This window comes from Dryobates pubescens, chromosome 18 (assembly GCF_014839835.1).
Source record: "Dryobates pubescens isolate bDryPub1 chromosome 18, bDryPub1.pri, whole genome shotgun sequence".
Classification (NCBI taxonomy): Eukaryota; Metazoa; Chordata; class Aves; order Piciformes; family Picidae; genus Dryobates; species Dryobates pubescens.
In genome coordinates this window covers 22,693,541-22,713,132 of record NC_071629.1, presented here as the reverse complement: position 1 = coordinate 22,713,132, position 19,592 = coordinate 22,693,541, and the positions used below count along the sequence as shown (strand labels likewise).

Here is a 19,592-nt window from a genome sequence, read left to right as displayed (position 1 = left end):
CGGGCTGCCTCCTAGAGCCCCAGCGGCCCCCAGTGCCCGTCCAGGCTGCTGCACCGCCCCCAGTGCTTCACCATACTTAGCCCAGCCAGCAAACCCCTCCTGGAAGCCACCAGTTGCCCCACCCCTCCCTCTACTCCGGGCAGGACACCCCCGGGCCCCGGGTGCCCGGTCGGGGCGGTGCCGGCGGCTACAGCCGCTGCCGCTCCGCGCCAGGCGCTGCTGACTCAGCCAGCTGCTTATCACGGGCCGACTACTGCGGCCCCGGCCGGCCCCACCCGCCCCACGCCACTGGTGATCCCTGGCCCCGCGCTGCCCACCGCTCCCACCAGCTGCGAGGAGACCCTCCGCAGTCCCTCGGTGCCTCGTAGTGCCACCCTGCCAGCCTCACGAGGGGACGGCAGCACTGTTCCCATCCTCCTCATGAGGGGGAGGGCGGGGGAGGGGAGAGGAGGAGGGTGTCCCGCAGCCCACACTGGGGCCCCAAAATGCCGGGCTGGGTCAGCATGTCCTGGCGCGCTGCAGCTTAGCGCAGAGACCTTGGAACGGGCCGATAGATGGGTTAATGGTTGACAATTTGTTTGCCTTCCCCGGCTGCACTTTCACACATCAAATCTGGGTATCGTGACTCCCGAGGAACCAGCCAGCAGCCTGCTGCAGCGGATCGAGGTGCGCTGGCTGCTGGGGGTGCCCAGAGCCATGCTCCGGGATGGAGTGCGGAGCCCTGCCGTGCTGCATCTGCCTGGCTTGCAGGGGATTAGTCAAGGAGGGTGTTCACAGCAAGAGCACACGACCAGGGCCAACACAGAGCTCCCAGGGGGGCCATCCTGGGCGGGGCTGGCCCTGCCTCGGTGGTGCGGTGGTCCCTGGGCTGGCCCTAGGGGCTGTTCTGCCCTGGAAGTGTCGCGGCAGTGTGTGCACAGGCTGGACACACCTGCGGTGTTTACTTGGGAGCAAGTCCCTGAAAGGAGAGAGCAAGGCTGTTTGGGAGGAGGTGGGTGACGTGCTGGAGGGCAGTATAAAGTCCAGGGTGCTGTGCTGGCAGATGAGAGGCTACAGCGCTCCTCAAGAGCTTTGTCCCGGTCTTGACTTGAGAGCCTGGTGAGCATGACACTGCTGTGGGGATGGCCACACATCCCCCAGCTGGGGTACACTGGGGGGGTCAAGGATTGGGGCCTCAGAAGAGCTTGATTGTGGGCCAGGGAGGGCAGAACCGGGGTTGCTAACATAAATGGGGGGAGCAGGGCAAGGAGCCTGTTCCATGGCACTGATTGCCCTCCCTGCAGCTTTGCTGGAGATTGTTTGCCCACCACCATTTATTCAGCTCCAGGCACTTAAACTTTGGGCTGAAGGGTGGCAGTGGCATTTGCAATGGTATTGTTGCCCCACCACTCTGGGGGCCCCCAGCTGGTAGGGTTTTATTGAATGTGCTGCTCCCCGCCTGGGGGTGGGAACAAAACTTGAGCCTAACAGCTCCATGCTTGCAGAGACCGCGCACAGTGCAACAGTGTGTCTGGGACACCAGCCCCGAGGGACACAGGCACGGGGTGTCTACGAGTGCAGAGGCTGTTGCCCCCACCAGTGTGTCTGAACAGTGGGACAGCATCAGTGGCTCCCCACCTTGGGAAAGGCATGCAGTTCCTGCAGCTCCCAGCTCCTGCAGCTCCCAGCGCCTGCAGCACGCAGCTCCCAGCTGTCAGTGCAGCCTCTGCTATCGCACAGTCAGCGTCAGCCTGGTGGACTCTTTCTCATGGCTCCAATGGGATGGGGCGCATGCAAGGCAGCTCCAGTGCCCTTGCAGATGTTGCTTATGGCACCAGCCTCCTGGCAGCAGAGCCTCAGGCTGATGGTGGGAATGCAGAGGGGCTGTACCCAGCACACCACAGTCTTCTCAGTACCATACTGGGGATCATCCAGATCCTAGCTCCAGCCGCAGCACTTCATGCCACCCATGCGGGATGGGCAAGCAGCCAGGCTCTGCTGGGCATCCTGGGGAGGGGATCTGCAGGCACCCTGGGTCTGTCCAGCTGGGTGATGTGTGCAGTGCCAGTATGGGTTCCGCTGGGCAGAGCGACAAGCACCCCGTGGTTGGTGGTCGGGGTGGGGCAGAGCCATGGGTGAGGTGGGAGCGGGTGTGGGGCTGGCAGCGGGAATGCAGCACACAGGCACTTTGTTTGGCTGGGGTAGGCGGAAGTCAGGGCGTTGGATCTCAATGCCCAAGTGTGTTGTTCAGAGCCCGATAAAGGCCCCATTGTATGCAAATAGTTTATAAAGCAGCATATGACTGCCAGTGCAGGGCAGTGGCAGAGGGAGACGAGGACAGACAGAGCAGGACTCTTCTGTGGGATATGATACCTTAAGAGGGAACACTGGGGGCAGCTCACCAGGACCCTTCCTCACCGGCAGGTATGCACCTCAGGGACTCTCCTTACCAAGGGGATGCTGGAGGGCATGTCCCACCCACTCCCCCACTCCCCCGGCATTGTGCTCAGGGTGGGAAGCAGCTCCCAATGCTGCTCAGTGCTAGCAGGTGGTCCCGGTGGGGTGGGAGCCTGTGCTTGGGGTGCAGGGTCACTCCATGTGAAGGAGAGCTTTGATATTGGTCCACAGGTAAGGACATGGTTGCACAATGGGGGCTCCCCAGCATGGGGCTCCCCAGCTCCACTCCTGAAGGGAATGGGGGGACAAGGGCAGGGAGGTGCTGGTGAAGAAGAGGCCATGGAGCAGCTCGGGTCCATCCATTGCTAAGAAAGCTCAGCTCTGGGTGCAAATTGGAGGTCCCTATGGAGCTGTGGGAGCTTCATCCACACCCTCTGCAGCAGCCATGGGCCAGGATGTCTTGTGTATGTGTGGGGTGGCAGGGCAAGAGCAGCTGGAACTACAGGGCCAACTGGTCTTCCTGCTCGGGCCAAAATGCTGCCTTGAGCTGTGTCAGGGGTGGGAGCCATGCAGCCATCCTTCTGTGTCTCCAGCCTACCAGGGCTGTGGCAGTCAGGCACTCTGGGAGCTGCTGCCACCAGTGCTGGGACATGGTGGGTTTCAGCTATGGACCTCTTCCCACTCCTAACGCCACTGTCTGCTGCTACTTCCTCCTGCAGGAGGAACAATGAACTGGGCCGGCCTCTACACAGTGCTGAGTGGGGTGAACCGCCACTCCACCTCCATCGGGCGCATCTGGCTCTCTGTCATCTTCATCTTCCGGATAATGGTGCTGGTGGTGGCAGCTGAGAGCGTCTGGGGGGACGAGAAGTCTGCCTTCACCTGCAACACCCAGCAGCCTGGCTGCAACAGCGTCTGCTATGACCACTTCTTCCCTATCTCTCACGTTCGTCTGTGGGCCCTGCAGCTCATCCTTGTCACCACGCCTGCCCTCCTTGTGGCCATGCATGTGGCTTACCAGCAGCACCAGGAGAAGAAGCTGCTGGTGCTGACGGGGCACGCGGATCCCAAGCACATGGAGGAAGTGAAGAAGCACAAGATGCGCATCTCGGGGTCGCTGTGGTGGACGTACGTCTGCAGCGTGGTCTTCAGGCTGCTCTTCGAGGCTGTGTTCATGTACATCTTCTACATGCTCTACCCAGGCTACCAGATGGTGCGGCTGGTCAAATGCGAGGCCTACCCCTGCCCCAACACCGTCGACTGCTTCATCTCGCGGCCCACCGAGAAGACCATCTTCACCGTGTTCATGCTGGTCACCTCCAGCATCTGCATCGTCCTCAACATGGCCGAGCTGGTCTACCTGGTGGTGCGGGCCTGTGCCCGCCGGGGCCAGCACAACTCCAACCCCTCCTCAGGGAAGGGCTCATTCTATGGGCACAAGCTCTCCTCTGAGTACAAGCAGAACGAGATCAACCAGCTGCTGACAGAGCAGGATGGCTCCCTCAAGGACATGCTGCGCCGCAACCCCGTGCTGCAGGAGAAGGGTGACCGCTGCTCTGCCTGCTAGGGCCAGCACCATGGTGGGGCTCAGCCCTTGCTGCTGCCCCGCAGCCCTGTCCTGTCCCTGTCTCATGGATAGCATCCCTCGGGTGCCAGTCTGGCCCTGCCAGATGGTCGGGAGAGCATCTTGGGCCATTAAATATCCCTTCTCAGGTGCTGCCTCCCTCCTTTTGCTCTGACCAGGATGTGCCAGGGGCTCAGGTGGCAGTGTGGGGTGCCCACTCCCTCACCCTAGTCCAGGTGTGTGCTGCCATGGGCTGTGGGGACTACAATGCCCAGGCTGGGTTGGGACTGTGGCCACAGTGCCCCGGCAACTGGCAATGCAGGAGCAGTGACCCTTGGGTGGCATTGAGCAGAGTCCAAGGGCTCACGCTTCCCCAGCACCAGCCCCTGCAGCCCTGAATATAATTAGAAAGGTGCCCAGACCAAAAATAGAGGGAAAAAGGTTCCCCAATGGTTGTTTCATCTGCCAGTCACAGTGAAAGCCAATGGGGCACACAGCTGCCTCATACCCCAACAACCTCAGTGCCCACCATCAGGTAGACAGACACACACAGCTGGTGCAGACTCCACGGAGGACACAGGGACCAGCTGAGAAGGGGCCTCACAGCATCCCACACAGCCCTGACGAGGGGACTTGACAGCGTGGACGCACTGGGCTCTGCTCCCACACACACACCAACGGTGAGGGGGTCCCCAGTCCTGGCTCACACTGTGCTGTTGCCCATGTTGCTCCCAGTGCGGCAGGGCTGCTCTCTGGTGGAGGTCTTTGCTCCCATTACCGTGACAGCTTAGGGGATCCCATGGGACGCAGGGTGGGCACACTCCAGGGAGAGTCCCAGGCTGCGCTGCTGCATGCCCGCCCGGTCAGGGGATGGGGTTGGTTTGCAGCAGGTCACGGGCGGCGATGGCTGGAGGGTGGCTGTCTTACAGAGCACTGCGGCGCGGGCCATGGGGGACTGGAGCCTGCTGGGGCGGCTGCTGGAGCATGCCCAGGAGCACTCCACAGTGGTGGGGAAGGTCTGGCTCACCGTCCTCTTCGTCTTCCGCATCCTGGTGCTGGGGGCAGCGGCGGAGCGGGTCTGGGCCGATGAGCTGTCTGGCTTCTCCTGCGACACACAGCAGCCTGGCTGCCAGCACGCCTGCTATGACAGCACCTTCCCCATCTCCCACCTCCGCTTCTGGGTCCTGCAGATCATCTTTGTCTCTACCCCCAGCCTCATGTACCTGGGCCACATCCTGCACCTGGTGCATCTGGAGGAGAAGGCGCAGCAGCAAGTGGCAGCATGGAGCAGCAACAGGGCCAGGCGGGTGCGCCCCAGGCAGCCCCATCTGCCTGCAGGAGGCCTGCAGAGACAGGTCTGCATGAGGGGGGTCATCCTGAGGACCTACGTCTGCAACGTCGTCTTCAAGGCTCTCTTTGAAGTGGGCTTCATTGTGGGCCAGTATATCTTATATGGGTTCCAGCTGAAGCCCCTTTACACCTGCAGCCGCTGGCCCTGCCCCAACACAGTCAACTGCTACATCTCCAGGCCCACTGAGAAGACCATCTTCATCCTCTTCATGCTGGGAGTGGCCTGTGTGTCCCTGCTGCTCAACCTGGTAGAGATCTACTACCTAGGTCTTACCAAGTGCTGGCAAGGGCCAGGGTCCAAGTCTTGCATCCTGCCCAGAGCTGGTGGTCCTGTGGGGCCCCGTGCCCTTGTCACCCTGCCTGGCAGTAGCAGCCCTGTGGCCGCTGGCAAACCCTCTTACGGCCTGGCACCCCTGGGGAAGGCAGGTGCCCGCCTGGGAGCAGCCAGTGGGTGCCATGGGAAGGTGCGAGCAGCAGACCTGGCAGTGTGAACGTGACGCTGAGATGCTCAGAGGTGCGTGATGCACAGGTGGCCACGGCTGTGATTCTGTCTCTGGGCCCTGTCAGGCACACAGGATGGATCTCAAAACCAGTGCAAGAGATGGGCATGGCCCCAGGGACACAGCCCAGCTGCTCACTGTGCTCCTGAGAGCAATGGGGCTGAGTGTAGGGCCAGGCTGGGGCAGGGGCCTGTCAGCCCTGGGGGAGCAAATAAACACCTGCTGCACCTCACTCGACTCCTGCTCTGCCCACAGACACTGCGGCACGGCTCTCCAACTGAGCCTTCCTATAAAAACACTGAGTGACCAAGGCAGGGCCAGCACTGGGTTGGGCTGCAGACCTGTGGGCAAGGGGTGGACAGGGAGGACTGCAGGGGACAGGCTGGCACCATCAGGCATGGGGTCTGGGGGTCATCTGAGCCTGCCAGGTCTGGCAGAGCACCAGCGGCCAGACAAGGGAGGAAGAGCAGGCAGCACAGACAGGCAGGAATGGACAAGTGCAGGGTGCATGACAGCAGTAGGTCACTGGCCCTGCTCTCTTGCAGTGCCCACCCTGCCCTGGGGGAAAGGCAGGGGCTGCCGAAAGTTTTCCGCATCTTTATTTGAAATGAACAGTTTCCAGAGACAAGGGGTTAGTCCTACTGCCCTGGCATCACTACAACAAGACTGGTGAGCAGCTCACTCTCCACATGGACACAGAGAACAGATGGCCCCAGGCCAGGGCCCAGAACAATATATACAGGCTCAACAGGAGACCCATGTACAGCTCAAGAAAACCAGTCAAAACACGAGGAGGGGCAGGAGGCCGCAGGAGTGGCACAACTGGAGCCAGGCTCCCCCTGGGCAGGCTGCTGGCAGCCAGCTGCTTTGGAAGGGAGGGAGAGGCCAGGCAGAGTAACTTGCTTCTGCTAAAAGCTGCCTAAGGCCCTGGCCAGAGAGGAGGGGCTCACTGATGGCACCTTGCACTGGGGACAGGGGTTACACCAGGATATGGGACAGAGGGGAGAGAGGGGCAGTGCTGGTACACACCCATCTCCATCGGTTTTCTGCTGACTCAGAAACACTGACAGAGTTGAGGGAGCCAGCCCAGCCGCTGGACAGGAAGTTGTCCTCACACCAAGGCTGGGTCTCTGCCCTTGCATTCCAGCGCTGGCTCGCTCAGCTTCCCAGAGCCAGCCCAAACCTCTCCCATTCCTGGGAACAAGGCTTTCCCCTGACCCAGCAGGTCCCAGGCTGCCAGTGGCCCTTCCTCACTGGCTCGAAAACACCATCCTGCCAGCAGCAGCAGAGCTATCCTGCCACCCACAGCCTCCAGAGGGGATGCCAGAGGAAGGGGAAATTGAAAGCCTTGGGGCTGCTGGTCCCAGATGGTGCTCTGCCCCACTGAGGCAGGGGTGAGGGGAGTGGTGTAAGGGCTGGGAGTAGAAGGGGACAGAGCCGGGCAACAGGAGCTGCCCTGGGGGCTCTACCAACCCTGTGTTCTGAGGACTAGCCCCAGAGATGTCTCACCCAGCAGCTGGGACAGGAGGCAGGGCTAAGCACAGGGGCCATGTATGCAGGAGAGGCCTGTAAGGAGCTGGATGGGGTGTCCAAGTCCAGTAAGGACGAAGGGACAGCACTGCCGCAGCACCGCCCCTCCCACGCTGCATGGCCCTCGCCCTGCAGCAGCAGCAGGGTGACGAGGAACGCAGGGCTGGGGCGCAGGCAGCCCGCAGCAGCCTGCTCTCAGTCCATGTCCTCCTCCAGGCCGCCCAGCCGGCTGTGCTCCTCGTAGATCTCCCTGACGGCCAGGATGCGGTTCAGCATGCTCTCCAGCGTGCCGCGGTCCATCGGGATCACCGAGTACCACAGCGGGGACTCGGCGATGCACGACCGCTCGGGCTGCAGGTAGAAAACGTCGTTGCGGTTCCGCAGGCTCTGGGGACTGTAATGAGAGAGGAAGGAGAGCCCAAGATCAGCTCCAGGGGCTTGCCCTCATGGCTATGGAGGGCTCAAGGCTTGTCACAACCTCTCCTTCTTTGGCAGGATGAGGACAAACTGAGGCTGCAGCTCCTCACTCAGGAGCAAACCCGCTAACCAACCAGTGCTCAGACTACACTCTCCTGCCTGTCTGCAGAGAGGCAAGCAGTGGAAGGGGCCAGGGAGAAGCACGATCAACCGCGATCTGCACAAGCGGTGCAGACCCTGGGCAAGGCTTCACATTCAAGTACAAATGTTTGGAGAGCAGCAGCCACTCCACAGGGTGCCACCAAAAGACAGCACACCCCCCTTCTCACCATTTGGAGAGATAGAACTCGTAGAACTTGACTGGACACCGCAGGGGGTTCATCCTGTTCTCCCGCTGCTCCAGCACTGGAACCTCCTCCTCACGCTTCCGCTTCCCAGAGCCACCATCTGCAGAGGGGAAGAGAGCAGGATCATGGCTGGGAGCCAGTGGGGGAGGCAGGGGAAGGGCAGGGCGATGCTCTATCAGACCCTACCTCGACCTTTCTTCTGCTTGGCAGGAGCGTAGTAGCGGATGCTGACCACCTTGGTCACGCCGCGGGCCGTGCTGCACTTGCGGGACTGCCGCACCACGTTGGTGAAGGAAAGCTGCATGTGCTCCTCTGCTGTCTGCAGCCCAAAGAACTTGGTGTTGAAGAACATGAGCGTGTTGAGGAGTACAAAGGGTGAGTAAACACCCAGCTGCTTGCACTCCCAGAGGTGCTCCTCTTCGACGCGTGAGAAAACTGTGTCTGCAACACACAGAGCAAGAACAAAGTCACGTCAATGGTGGCCTTGTGGCAATCCCTTCACCCACCTGAGGCAAGCTCACTACAGAAGTCTGATGCTTCAGAACATCCCCTTTCCCATCAGGTTACTTCTACAGAGCCATCGAAAGAGCTAGGTGCTGACTCTGCCCAGCCATGAGCTACCCCAGAGCACCGCCAAACCACAGGCCCTAACCCAAATCAGTCCTGAGTGCTCAGTCCTACAGATGGCCACAAAATGAACTCCAGGTCAGTGCTCCACCACACTCAGCATGAGATGAAGGAAAAACAGCAGGCAGGACAGACATGGCCAGCTCCGGGCTAGATATACAGGTCTGGAGGCAAACACCTCTGCCTGGGACAGCCACTGTGCAGAGGTGAGACTGGATCTGTGAACTAACCCCAGGCAAGACACAGCAGGGGATCACAGCATCATGAAAAGCCTCTGCAGAGCTCTGCACTAGTCCGCTCATAAAGCAGCAGCAGCAGCACAGCAGCCCTGGCCAGCACTTTGCTCAGTGCACAGGACACACAAAGGCATGGGCCGGTCTCCTGGCTTGGTGTCTTCTTTGCCAAAGGGTGAAGACATCACTGTGAAGCCCTGCGAAGATTCAAGCTGTCCCAAGGTGTAAAGCCACCATGCTTGGCTCCCAGCCACCCTGACTCTGGGCAACAGCTGCTGAGGCATAAACCAGGCTGGCTCCACTGTCAGTATGGGTCAGCATGACCCCGAGATTGTGCTGCCTATGCCAAGGAAAACAGTTGAGGTTGGAGGAGCACAGACTTGGGAAGAATCTGAGGCTAGAAGGAACATGTGGTGACTGAAGGTCCTGGAGACACATACTGTTTGGTAGGATTGTGGGTTGCCAGCCGCTCAGGGACTTGTTCAGCTCCTGCACGAAGGTCAGGTAGTAAAGGTCTGTGAATATATTCACCATGCGATTGTTCTCCAGCAGGTACTACAAAGGACAGAACACACAGTTAGGAGAGACACAGCAGCACCTGCAGTGCAAACCCTTCCTAGAGAGCCCAGGGTACACATGCAGCACACACCTCCTTGCACAACCAGAGCTGCAGGGCAGCCTCCTAAAACCAGCTGCTTTGGAGAACTGTGAGGAAAACCCTGAGGCATGACAAAGTTAAACTTTGTGCTGAAGAAGGGAGTACATTTGGGGAGATGTCCCAGCCCTCCTCAAGGATGTACTAGAAGGGTGGCAAGGCTGGGGAATAGCTGCCACTCTCCCCATTGGGCTTGCGAACAAAGACAAACTGGGTGCACTGCTGCCCTGGGGTAAGGCACTGAAGGAGAGCCCAGTGAGCCTCTGTGGGGCCTCAGAAAGCAGATTAAAGGGTATGAGCTCCTCTCAACAGATATGCCCCCCCCCCCCCCCCAGGTCTGGCTATACAGAACCTCAGGGCAGCAAGCCCTCCCTCACCTGCTGGATGCCCAGGCAGAGGTAATAGATGCTGTCCGGTTCGTAGCGCTCCCCATTGGGCCGTGTTATCTCCTTGACAAACTGGGCCAGGCCGTAGTTGAGCTCAGCTGCAGTGCAGGCCAGGATGTCTTCCTTGATTCTCATGGGCTTGGCTGTGGAGACAAGCACAGCAGTGTCAGACAACAGCCTGCAAGGGCAGGAGGAACTCAGCACCCCGGGACCCAGCTTCTGGGAGGTTTGTGCCGTTGCACCCCGCGCAGCCAGGGCACTCACGGCCAAAGCGCAGCTCCTCTCCCTTGCTGGTCTCTCCTGCTGCATACTTGGCTTGCACCCAGGCCTTCCAGGCGTTCACACCGTACGAGTAGTTGAGCACCGTGCAGCTGGGCTGGCTGCTCATCGAGTCCCGGGAGCAGCTCTCCGAGAGCACCAGGCGCTTCTGCCCCTGCAGAGAGGCACTCCTGTGAGACTGGGCACCTCCTGGAGCAGCTGCCAGAGCCCTGGCCACCACTGACCTACTGACTGCCAGCTCCCTCCCAGTATGCCTGTGCCCATGCTAGCAAGCATCCTTCTGCTGGCAAGCCAACGTGGCCCATTAGGCTTGAGGATCACAGACAGGCAACAGGCCAGCTCTCACAAGATCTGTGGCATTCCAGGCTCCTCTGAAGTGACAGGCAAGTACTTTCCTTCACAGAGGAGTCCACAGGCCAGGCATGCCCTGAAGGGAGAGAGCAGAACCTCCCCAGCACAACGAAGCCTCTGGCATGTTTCACCTGAGTTGACAGACCACTAGGTAAAGTCCCTCCTACTGTATGGGAAGATCAAATTCAGGACCACCTATGGCACCTGAACAAGTCCAAGGGACCTGATGAGATGCATCCCAAAGTTCTGAATGAAGTGGCTGATGCAGCTGCAAAGCCATTCTCCAAGGTATGTGAAAAGTCCTGGCAGGTGAAGTCCCTGGAGACTGGGAGAAGACAAAGGTGGCCATGTTTAAAAAGGGTAAAAAAGAGCAGCCTGGAAACTACCAACCTGTCTGCCTCACCTCTGTGCCTGGGAAGATCATGAAACAGATCCTCCTAGAAGCTCTGATAAGGCCCATGGAGGACAGAAATGTGATTCAAGACAGCCAGCATGGCTTCGAGGTCTCTTCCAACCTTAGTGATACTGTGTTATTGGAATGGGCTGCCCAGGGAGGTGGTGGAGTCCCCATCCCTGGAGGTGTTCAAGAGGAGATTGGACGTGGCACTTGGTGCCATGGTCTAGTCCTGAGGTCTGTGGAGACAGGTTGGACTCGATGATCCTCGAGGTCTCTTCCAACCTTAGTGATACTGTGAAGTCCTGCCTGACCAACCTGGTGGCTTTCTACACTGAAGCGATTGCATCAGTGGACAAGGGAAGGGCCATGGATGTCATCTCTCTGAGCTTCTGCAAGGCCTTTGGCAGAGTTCCCCACAACATCCTTCTCTCTAGGCTGGAGAGGTGTGGATTTGATGGGTGGACTGTTAAGTGGATACAGAATTGGCTGCATGGTTGCATCTGAAAGGTCAACAGCTCCACATCCAGATGGAGCTGCTGACAAGTGGGGTCCCTCTGCTCTGGCACCAGAGCTGGGCAGTATCTTCACCAATGATACAGACAGAGACTGAGGCACCCTCAGCAAGCTTGCAGATGACACCAAACTGAGTGGTGCTGTTGATAAGACTGAAGGATGGGAGCCACCCAGGGGCACCTGGACAGGCTGCAGAAGTGGCTGAGGAGAACCTCAGGAGGTTCAATAAGGCAAAGTGCAAGGTCCTGCAGCTGGGTCAGGGCAACCCTTGACATCAGTCCAGGCTGGGGGATGATGAGATTGAGAGCAGCCCTGCAGAGAAGGACTTGGGGGTGCTGGTGGGAGAGAAGCTGGACAGGAGCCAGCAATGGGCACTGGCAGCACAGAAGGCCAAGGGCAGCCTGGGCTGCATCCAAAGCAGCGTGGTCAGAGATGGAGAGAGGGGATCCTGCCCTTCTGCTTTGCTTTAGGGACACTTCACCTGCAGTGCTGGGTCCACATATGGGGACCCCAGCACAAGAAAGACATGGAGCTGATGGAGAGGGTCCAGAGCAGGGCACCAAGATGATCAGAGGGCTGGAGAACCTCTGCTACAGGGACAGGCTGAGAGAGTTGGGGCTGTTCAGCCTGCAGAAGAGAAGGCTCCAGGGAGACCTCAGAGCTGCATTTCTGTATCTGCAGGGGAGCTGCAGGCAGCTGGGGAGGGACTGTTCAGAAGGGGCTGTGGGGATAGGACAAGAGGCAATGGTTTGAAGCTGGACCAGGGCAGAATTAGGTTGGACATCAGGAGGAAGTTCTGCACAGGAAGGGTGGTGAGACACTGGCACAGGCTGCCCAGGGAGGTTGTTGAGGTCCCATCTCTGGAGACATTCAAGCTCAGCCTGGCTGTGTCCCTGTGCAGCCTGCTCTAGTTGGAGGTGTCCCTGCTGCTTGGATGAGATGACCTTTGAGGCTCCTCTGTGAACTCATACATCCCTGATGGCAGCTTCCACTTCAAGCCCAAAGAGCAGCAGGCAGGCAGCACCCACAGGGAGCTCACCTTCCGGACAGCACGAGGCAGATCTTGCTCTGTGGACACATCATCTGGTCCCACCAGCCCACAGTCAAAAAGGAAGTCCACACTGGGGTTGATGTCTAGAGGGTCTGAAAGGAAACACAGGCAGAAGGCCTCAGATGAGAATTCTCATCCTGTCCCCTGTGCTGGTCTGTTTTTTACAAGAAGAGTAAGAGGAAACACAGCCCAGCACTTCACACCCTCCACCACTGCCTGGCATGAACTATTAGCCACAGCCCAGCAAACACAGCTAAGCTGTCTCAGACTAACCAGAGCTCCAGATTCTCCCCTCTGACAGTTTTTTGTTTGTCTGATTTCTAAACCTGAGGAACATTCCTCACCCATTTGTGCTGGGCCAGCACAGGGGACAGCCTGGCACAGGCGCTCCAATTCTCTGTTCTTTGCTGCTAGCAACCTGCCTCAGCGCTGCTGCGATCCTCTTCTTCCACCTCCTGCCTGCCAATGGACACTCAGTAATTCTGCCTTCTCCCAGGATGCCATACCCTTTCCAGCTCTGTCTCTCACCTTGATGGGTCCCTGGAATCCCTGCTGCTGTCCCTGCTCTTTGTGCTGTTAAAATCAGCTGCTTCTTCCACCTGCTGTGCTCACAGCAGCTCAGTCCAGCCAGACACACACTGCTGCACAAGTGGTGGTCTCCTCACCCCTGCTGAGAGCAGTCATTTGCACAACTCTCAGTTCCTGGCCTCAAACCCAGTCAGTCAAAGGGCATGGGGAAGTTCACACAGGTCTTAACGCTGCTGGCAATGGTCAGCTGAGGGCGGTGGGAGGACCCTGCTGCAGCAGGAGCAGCCCTGCATGCCTGCTGCACCCAGCTCTTACTCTTAGGGAAGTCAGCCTCCAGGTCCTGGCCTGGCTCATCGAGGACGTTTGCCATCTTGACAGCCATGGCCAACACGTCGTCCCGCGCCGGGCCAAACAGATCACAGTCCTCCAGGAGACCCTCTGCACTCTGGTTACTCACCAGGTCTGCAATGCAAAAGCAGATCATAAAGCAGACCAAGAAAGTCTTCTGTTTTCCCTGTTAATGGCTGGAAATCAGGCTCCTTACAGCACAGCTCAGAGCAGCCCCAGGACACCTGCACTGCCCAGCTTTCCCTGGACAGCAAGACACTGGATGTTTGTCCCCTCCCCAGCCACAGCTCTAGTCACCGGGGCTTGAGGAACGCAGCCCTCAAGTCAATAGAGCCTGTCAGGTCAGGACTGCTTGGCTTCTGGCTGGGGAGCTGCAGAGCCTGAATAAACTGACTGCTGCACGTGTGTCACAAGACTAGCACCCCTGAAAGGCACAGTGGCAGACACTGCTCCCTGCTGCATCTCTTCCCTCCTGGTACCTCCTCTGCAGAAGTTGAGGTCGTGCTCTTCCCTGTTCCCTTTTCAAAGGCTTTGTGAGAACAGCCTCTCCTCCATGGTGTCAAGCAACAGGGATAGAGGCAATGGTTCCAAGCTGCACCAGGGGAGCTTCAGGCTGGATCTCAGGAAATATTTCTGCCCTGGAAGGGATCTCAGACATTGGAACAGGCTGCCCAGGGCAGTGCTGAAGTCACCATCCCTGGGGGTGTTCAAGCAGCTGTGGGCCTGGTGCTTAGGGACACTGTTTAGTGTTGACCCTTCAGTGCCAGGTTGAGGGCTGGACTGGATGAGCTTGGAGGTCTCCTCCAACCAGATCTATTCTGTGATTCTGAGCTGTGATACAGCCAGGTGCTCTAGCTCCAAGAGTTGGCAAACCCCGTAAGATCCCGGCTGCTGGGCCTGACCAAGCTGCAGTAAACCTACCACACAGATCTGAGGAGGCCTTGTCCAGTTCCTCAGCCTCTGCAATCATCTCAGCCATGGCCAGGATGTCAGCCTCCAGGGGATTGGAGGGAATCTTCACCTTCAGCTCCTCAATGGTCTCCACAATCTTATCTGTGCTCTCCAGTGTGGTGGGCAGGAACATTGGCACAGGCACCTGTCAACAGAAGTAGAGCAGGCAGAACACTGACACTCAGCTAACTGACTTAAAGGCAGGGACAGAAGAGGATGAGCAGGGAGGCTGCAGAAGGCAGGCTCAAGACAGGGAGAGGACAGAGGCGAGGGGAGCGTGTGGCTTACCGGGACAGGCATGGAGAAAGGCACAGGTACTTTCTGGCAGTACATATGCATAGGCACGGGCACGAAGATCGGGACGGGGATTGGCAACACAATCACCTGGGGCTTCCAGTCAGCCTCTGACAAAAGCAAAAGGACATCAGTGAGCATGCTCCCAGATCCTCCACCCAGCCCTGCCACGTGCTGCCATGCCCCCAGCTATCCAGCACCGCGCTCCTTCCAGCCACCAGCTTCTGTGACTCACGGGCAAAGCTGAAGCAGCAACCAGCCGAACAGCCCTGCAACGAGAGGCTTGCCCTAGCCACAAATGCAAGCTCTGCTCTTACACAGCCCTGCTAAGGTCTAGTTGCCTTGCACACGCTGGAGACCACACACACGAGCCCAACAGAAATCTGCCCAGCAAACAGCCCCTCAGACAAGCTGTTGATCTCCAGAGGAAAAGAGTTGTCCCATAAGAGGTAGGCTCATGCTGCAGTGCTCTCTGCATCTCTCCCTTTGCTGCTGATGGAAATGGGTTCCCTACCTTCAGCCCTCCAGTGTGGACACTGCACTGCCCTGGGACTCCTCACCACAGTGCCAAACACCCAGCCGCTCTGCACAGCGTTACAGTCTGGATTCACATTTAGTCTGGAGCAGGGACGTGCTACTTGCCTTTCCCAAATGCCCCTGCAATCCTGCAGTTCTGTCTTGTGTTCCTACCTGTCTGACATCCTTTGGACTTCACTTCTATCTTGCAGGAAATGCCCCGGTTCTGCATCAGTGGCTTACACATGGCAGCTTTGTTCTTCCGAGGGGTGGCTGGGACCGCAGGCGGCAGGGGAGGCGGCGCAGCCAGAGACATCTGGGCTGAGGAGGTCTTTGTTGACAGCTGAGGAAATGCAGAAAGCAGGGGGATGGTGTCCACCTAAGGCAGTACCAGTCCCCAACACACACACTCTCCCTCGGTCAAACCCAGCCAAAGGGCTGCCACGCTGCTGCTGGCAGGCAACAAGCCTGTGCAGCATCTCTGCAGGAGCCAGCAGGGAGTCTGGCAGTAGTTGCTTCTGCCCCAGTGGGACAACAACTGCACCCAGAGACAGGAGAGCACCATGCAAATGGGGACACTGCAACAGTGGAGGCCATCATCAATTCCTGGGGAATCCATCCTTCCCCCTTGCATGAGACATGCTAATGCTGCCCTTCCAGCAGCTCTTATCAGCTTCCACTACCCAGAGATCTTGAAATGTATTGGTTGTGGAAGAATGAAATGTAGAAGAATGCAATGGCAGATCTGTCTTCTCTTTGTGTTATCTTGCAAACTCCTACCTCCAATGGGCCTTACCATGTTAGTCTCTGCCTTCTGTTGGGAAGGGGCAGGTAATTTTGGCTCTGAAGTCTGACCTGTAAGAGAAAGCAAGGATTCTAAGTTCAAAAGCCCCTGGGCCAACAGGTCCCACTGCTGGGACTGGAGGTGGCAGCAACAAGAGGACAAGGACAGGCTCCCCAGAAACAGATCCTGGCCTCTCCAGGAACAGTTTATGTTTTCACAATCCTTATACCTAGCAGCTCAGAAGACACTACAGCTCCAAAATCAACTAATTCCCATGTAACTTTGCTCTCCCTTGCAGTCCACCCCATCCCCATCACATCAGGTCAGGAGAAATTCCAGCCCATGTAGAGAGAGGAACCCAGGCCTCTATTCCCAGCTCTGCCTACTGGCTTGCTGTACCGAGCCATGACCCTCCCCATGCCCCCATCTCTCTGCTGCAATTATCTTGGCAAAGTGTTCCAAGATCCCTAGGAAGGTGACAGAGCCAGAAGAAGTGCTACAAGATACCCCAGAAAGCAGAGACAGCTTTGCCCCAGCCCTAGGGATGCAGTCATTCCCCTAAGGAAAGAGAAGATCACCTGCAGGAAGAGGCATGTGTGGAAGGTACTGGTCTCAGGTTGTGACAGTATCATCCTGGCTCGGATGATTCACTCTGCAGAGAACCAGCATCCATCTCAAAGGCTCGTGTGCTACAAGAGTACCTTCATCCAAGTGTCCTGGGAAACACAACTGCCTTCCACAGCACTGACTAATCTTGGGCCAAGCATGAATGAGATACCTGCAAGGCAGGCAGCAGGTCTCAGCACCCAGCGGGAGTGGTGAGTCCGTTTGCACCTCCTGCACACAGATGGGCTCCAGGACAGACCCAGACTCCCACAGGTCCAACACAGGGGCATTGGCACTGCACTGATTTCCCCTGTCCCAAGGAAACGCAGGACAGCTCTTGAACAACTGGAGGCCCAGCAGGGTCCACTTGCTGACCACTGCAGGGGAATGGGTAAGTTCCAGCTGGAGGAAGCTCCCTAGCCTACAGCTGCCGAGCATTCAGCCATGGGATCTGCAATGGTCTCAATGGGTCCAAGAACTCCCCCTGACCAGACCAAAGTAGATAGGCAGCAGGTCTAGGTGGGAGACATCAATGGCTTGAAGGAGAAAAGACAAGCTATGAAGTATGAGCAGAGTTTCTGCTGCAGCAGAATCAAAAGCAAAGTTCATTGCCTCACAGGAAAATGAATGAGGACTAAGACAGACAAGATCCTCCTGTCACAATGTCCTACATGCCCAAGCTTCCAGGAAAGCTGTGCCTTGCTTTTTCCTCTCATCCCAGTACCACCAAGGAGATGTCAAGATACTGCCCACACAAACCATGACTTCTGGTCCTCTATAGGCTCCAGCTGGATGGCCCTGCAGAGAGTCATCTCCCCATGGAAGTCTTTGGGCACAGTTCTGTGGCAGAAGCTTCTCAATTCCACATTGCACAGACTGCTCCCAGCAAAGCCATGTCCACCTTTGTCATTAGCCAGCATTTTCAGCATCACCAGCTTGGCAGCAGCCAGAGGTCAAAGGAACAAATGGGTTTAGTCAGCCATGGCTGCAAAGGAAGCAGGTAGCAGCTCTGCCCAGGAGAGGCCTGAAATCCAGGTTGTCTCTTGTGAGCTGGCAACATTGCTGCCAGGTCTCCAGGAGACCCTGGTCAGAGCAGGCAGAAGGTGTTCCTCAAACAGCTTCTCTCAAAATCCCAGCACAGCATTCTGTGCTGGAAAGCTCTCTGTATAAACAAACAGCAGGTCCTGACTCCAGTACCCTTCCTTTGCAAGCTGAGCAGTATGCCACAGTCTGGAACAAGGATGTCCACCACTATTCCACAACTGGCAGGGCCACAACTGTGTGTGCCAGAACACACAGAGGATCCAGTGGCACCAGTGTTGTTCACCAAGCTGCTGGGGCAGCCTGGAGCTTGTGCTCAGCTGAGAACTCACCACTGCTGATGAATGGGCTTTTCCTTGGCCACCCTCAAGAGTCCTCTGCCTTGAAGGGCAAACAGAGGCATAGTGAAAGGTGATGCCCTGTATGCCAAACAGTAAAGTTCTTGGGAGCCTCCAGGGACATGGTGGAGGGTGAGCTCAGATTCATGTGGTTGGTGGTGGTGGAGAAGGTACTTCTCAGTCTTGTGGTCCATGGCTTCAAGGAGACAATGGCCAAATAGTGTGGAAGATGCATCCCTCTGCAGGCAGAGCTTGCTCACTGTGCCCGTGTCCCAAAAACAGTGTTACTTGTCCCTCACAAGTGAGATGCCTTGAAAGTATAAGACAGATGGAACAACATGGCCAGGGCTGTGGAATCACTTAATGAGCTACAGGAACCATCAAGTTTAACACCTTTTCCTCCCCTGGCCAGCAGAACAGTGTGCCACATCAAGCAGACTCCTCCTGGGCACTCCTGTGCCAGCAGAAATCAACAGTTCCTTATCCAGGTCATTCCAGTGTGCTGCCACTTGAGCCATTGCCTCATGTGGCTTTTTACAGAGTATGGCTCTTGGAGGGCAGGTTGGGATGCCCCTGGCTGGGGAAAATCTGCTGCTTCTGGCAGAGCAGCTCTGCTTTGCTGCCTAAGCAGCATGGACATCCAGGGCTTCCCCTGTCTTGCAATCAGCCCACTTCTGTCAGGAGAGAAACCAGGAAGAGTCTGGAGACAGAGGATGAGGTGTCTCACGGGAGGACCCTTGTCTTGGTTTCCCCTCCTTGGCACACCCTAGTCAGGGTTTTACAACTCATGAAACTCCAGGGAGAGCAGCAAAGCCCTGAGCTTACAACGCAGGTATCTGTTGAGGCTTGATGCACCGGAGCAAGTCCCACCATAAGCTGCAGGTGTTTTAACTAGATCACACATCACCTAGAAGATCATGGCTTATGAAAGACCAACCAGAATGAGACTATGTAAGTGTCTGAGGGCCAAGCAATGTCTTGTCACTGTCAGTACGCGCATCTTCCATCCTGAGGGACCCCAAAGCACTTTGCAATCTTCCATAAGCAACTGGCTCAAGTTAATGACAGGAAATGGGGCAACAGGCAGTGAAAATCTCCTCTCCAGCTGGAATTCCACAGATGCAGAATGGGGTTATCCAGGACAGGGGGGGCTCACAGCTCCTCACAGCTGCAGCAATCTTGTGTAAGTGGTAGGACTTCAATCTAACATCACAAGGCAGAGTGCCTCCAGGGCTGTTCTAGGTTCAGTTCTGGCTGAGGAGAGCCCACCTACAGCATCACCAGCACCACTTCCTGCAGCACTCTGCATTTTCCTTGAATGATTCCTATCCAAGCACTGACCTGGCCCAATCCCGATTAGCTTATGAGATCTGAGAAGGTCACAGCTCAGAGGTGGTGTGGGGCTGCAGGTGGATTATCATGCCAAACCACGCTGTCCCCTAACCCTGCCAATCGAGCTCTCCGCTGGCAACATGAGGCTGTTAAATCCCTGAGTATCCTCACTAAGAGTGTGAGCTACAGGCAGCAGGCTGGCACCGGCTCCTCCCGTCTGGGCCCTGTGTGTCATAGAACCATAGACGTTAGAGATGGAGAAGCCCCATGAGGTCCCA

At 57.4% G+C, this 19,592-nt stretch overlaps 3 protein-coding genes across 6 annotated transcripts in view; 2 read left to right on the top strand and 1 right to left on the bottom strand.

The window, feature by feature from the left end:
• Positions 1–1,046: 1,046 nt before the first annotated feature.
• GJB1 (gap junction protein beta 1) lies at positions 1,047–4,088 on the top strand. 2 transcript variants are annotated; one of them, XM_054169643.1, is made up of 2 exons: positions 1,047–1,098; positions 3,096–4,088. In XM_054169643.1, the coding sequence occupies exon 2, from the start codon at positions 3,104–3,106 to the stop codon at positions 3,941–3,943; it is 840 nt and encodes a 279-aa protein (XP_054025618.1). In that variant the 5' UTR covers positions 1,047–1,098; positions 3,096–3,103; the 3' UTR covers positions 3,944–4,088. The 2 variants fall into 2 exon arrangements, with proteins under 2 accessions (XP_054025618.1, XP_054025617.1); XM_054169642.1 differs by lacking the exon at positions 1,047–1,098 and adding an exon at positions 2,282–2,403.
• Positions 4,089–4,753: 665 nt separating this feature from the next.
• LOC104296351 (gap junction alpha-3 protein) lies at positions 4,754–6,009 on the top strand. Its single transcript, XM_009896140.2, has one exon. The coding sequence runs from the start codon at positions 4,792–4,794 to the stop codon at positions 5,779–5,781; it is 990 nt and encodes a 329-aa protein (XP_009894442.2). The 5' UTR covers positions 4,754–4,791; the 3' UTR covers positions 5,782–6,009.
• Positions 6,010–6,385: 376 nt separating this feature from the next.
• ZMYM3 (zinc finger MYM-type containing 3) overlaps positions 6,386–19,592 on the bottom strand; it is a 37,736-nt gene continuing 24,529 nt past the window's right edge. For all 3 annotated transcript variants that reach the window (XM_054169305.1, XM_054169307.1, XM_054169306.1), the window contains 12 exons: positions 16,010–16,068; positions 15,388–15,556; positions 14,692–14,807; positions 14,374–14,548; positions 13,420–13,566; positions 12,565–12,668; positions 10,250–10,418; positions 9,977–10,128; positions 9,385–9,499; positions 8,271–8,525; positions 8,067–8,184; positions 6,386–7,714 (listed from right to left, as the gene is read on the bottom strand). In XM_054169305.1, coding sequence (XP_054025280.1) covers positions 7,516–7,714; positions 8,067–8,184; positions 8,271–8,525; positions 9,385–9,499; positions 9,977–10,128; positions 10,250–10,418; positions 12,565–12,668; positions 13,420–13,566; positions 14,374–14,548; positions 14,692–14,807; positions 15,388–15,556; positions 16,010–16,068 — 1,778 coding nt within the window. In that variant the 3' untranslated portion in view covers positions 6,386–7,515. The remainder of the gene's footprint in view (positions 7,715–8,066; positions 8,185–8,270; positions 8,526–9,384; positions 9,500–9,976; positions 10,129–10,249; positions 10,419–12,564; positions 12,669–13,419; positions 13,567–14,373; positions 14,549–14,691; positions 14,808–15,387; positions 15,557–16,009; positions 16,069–19,592) is intronic.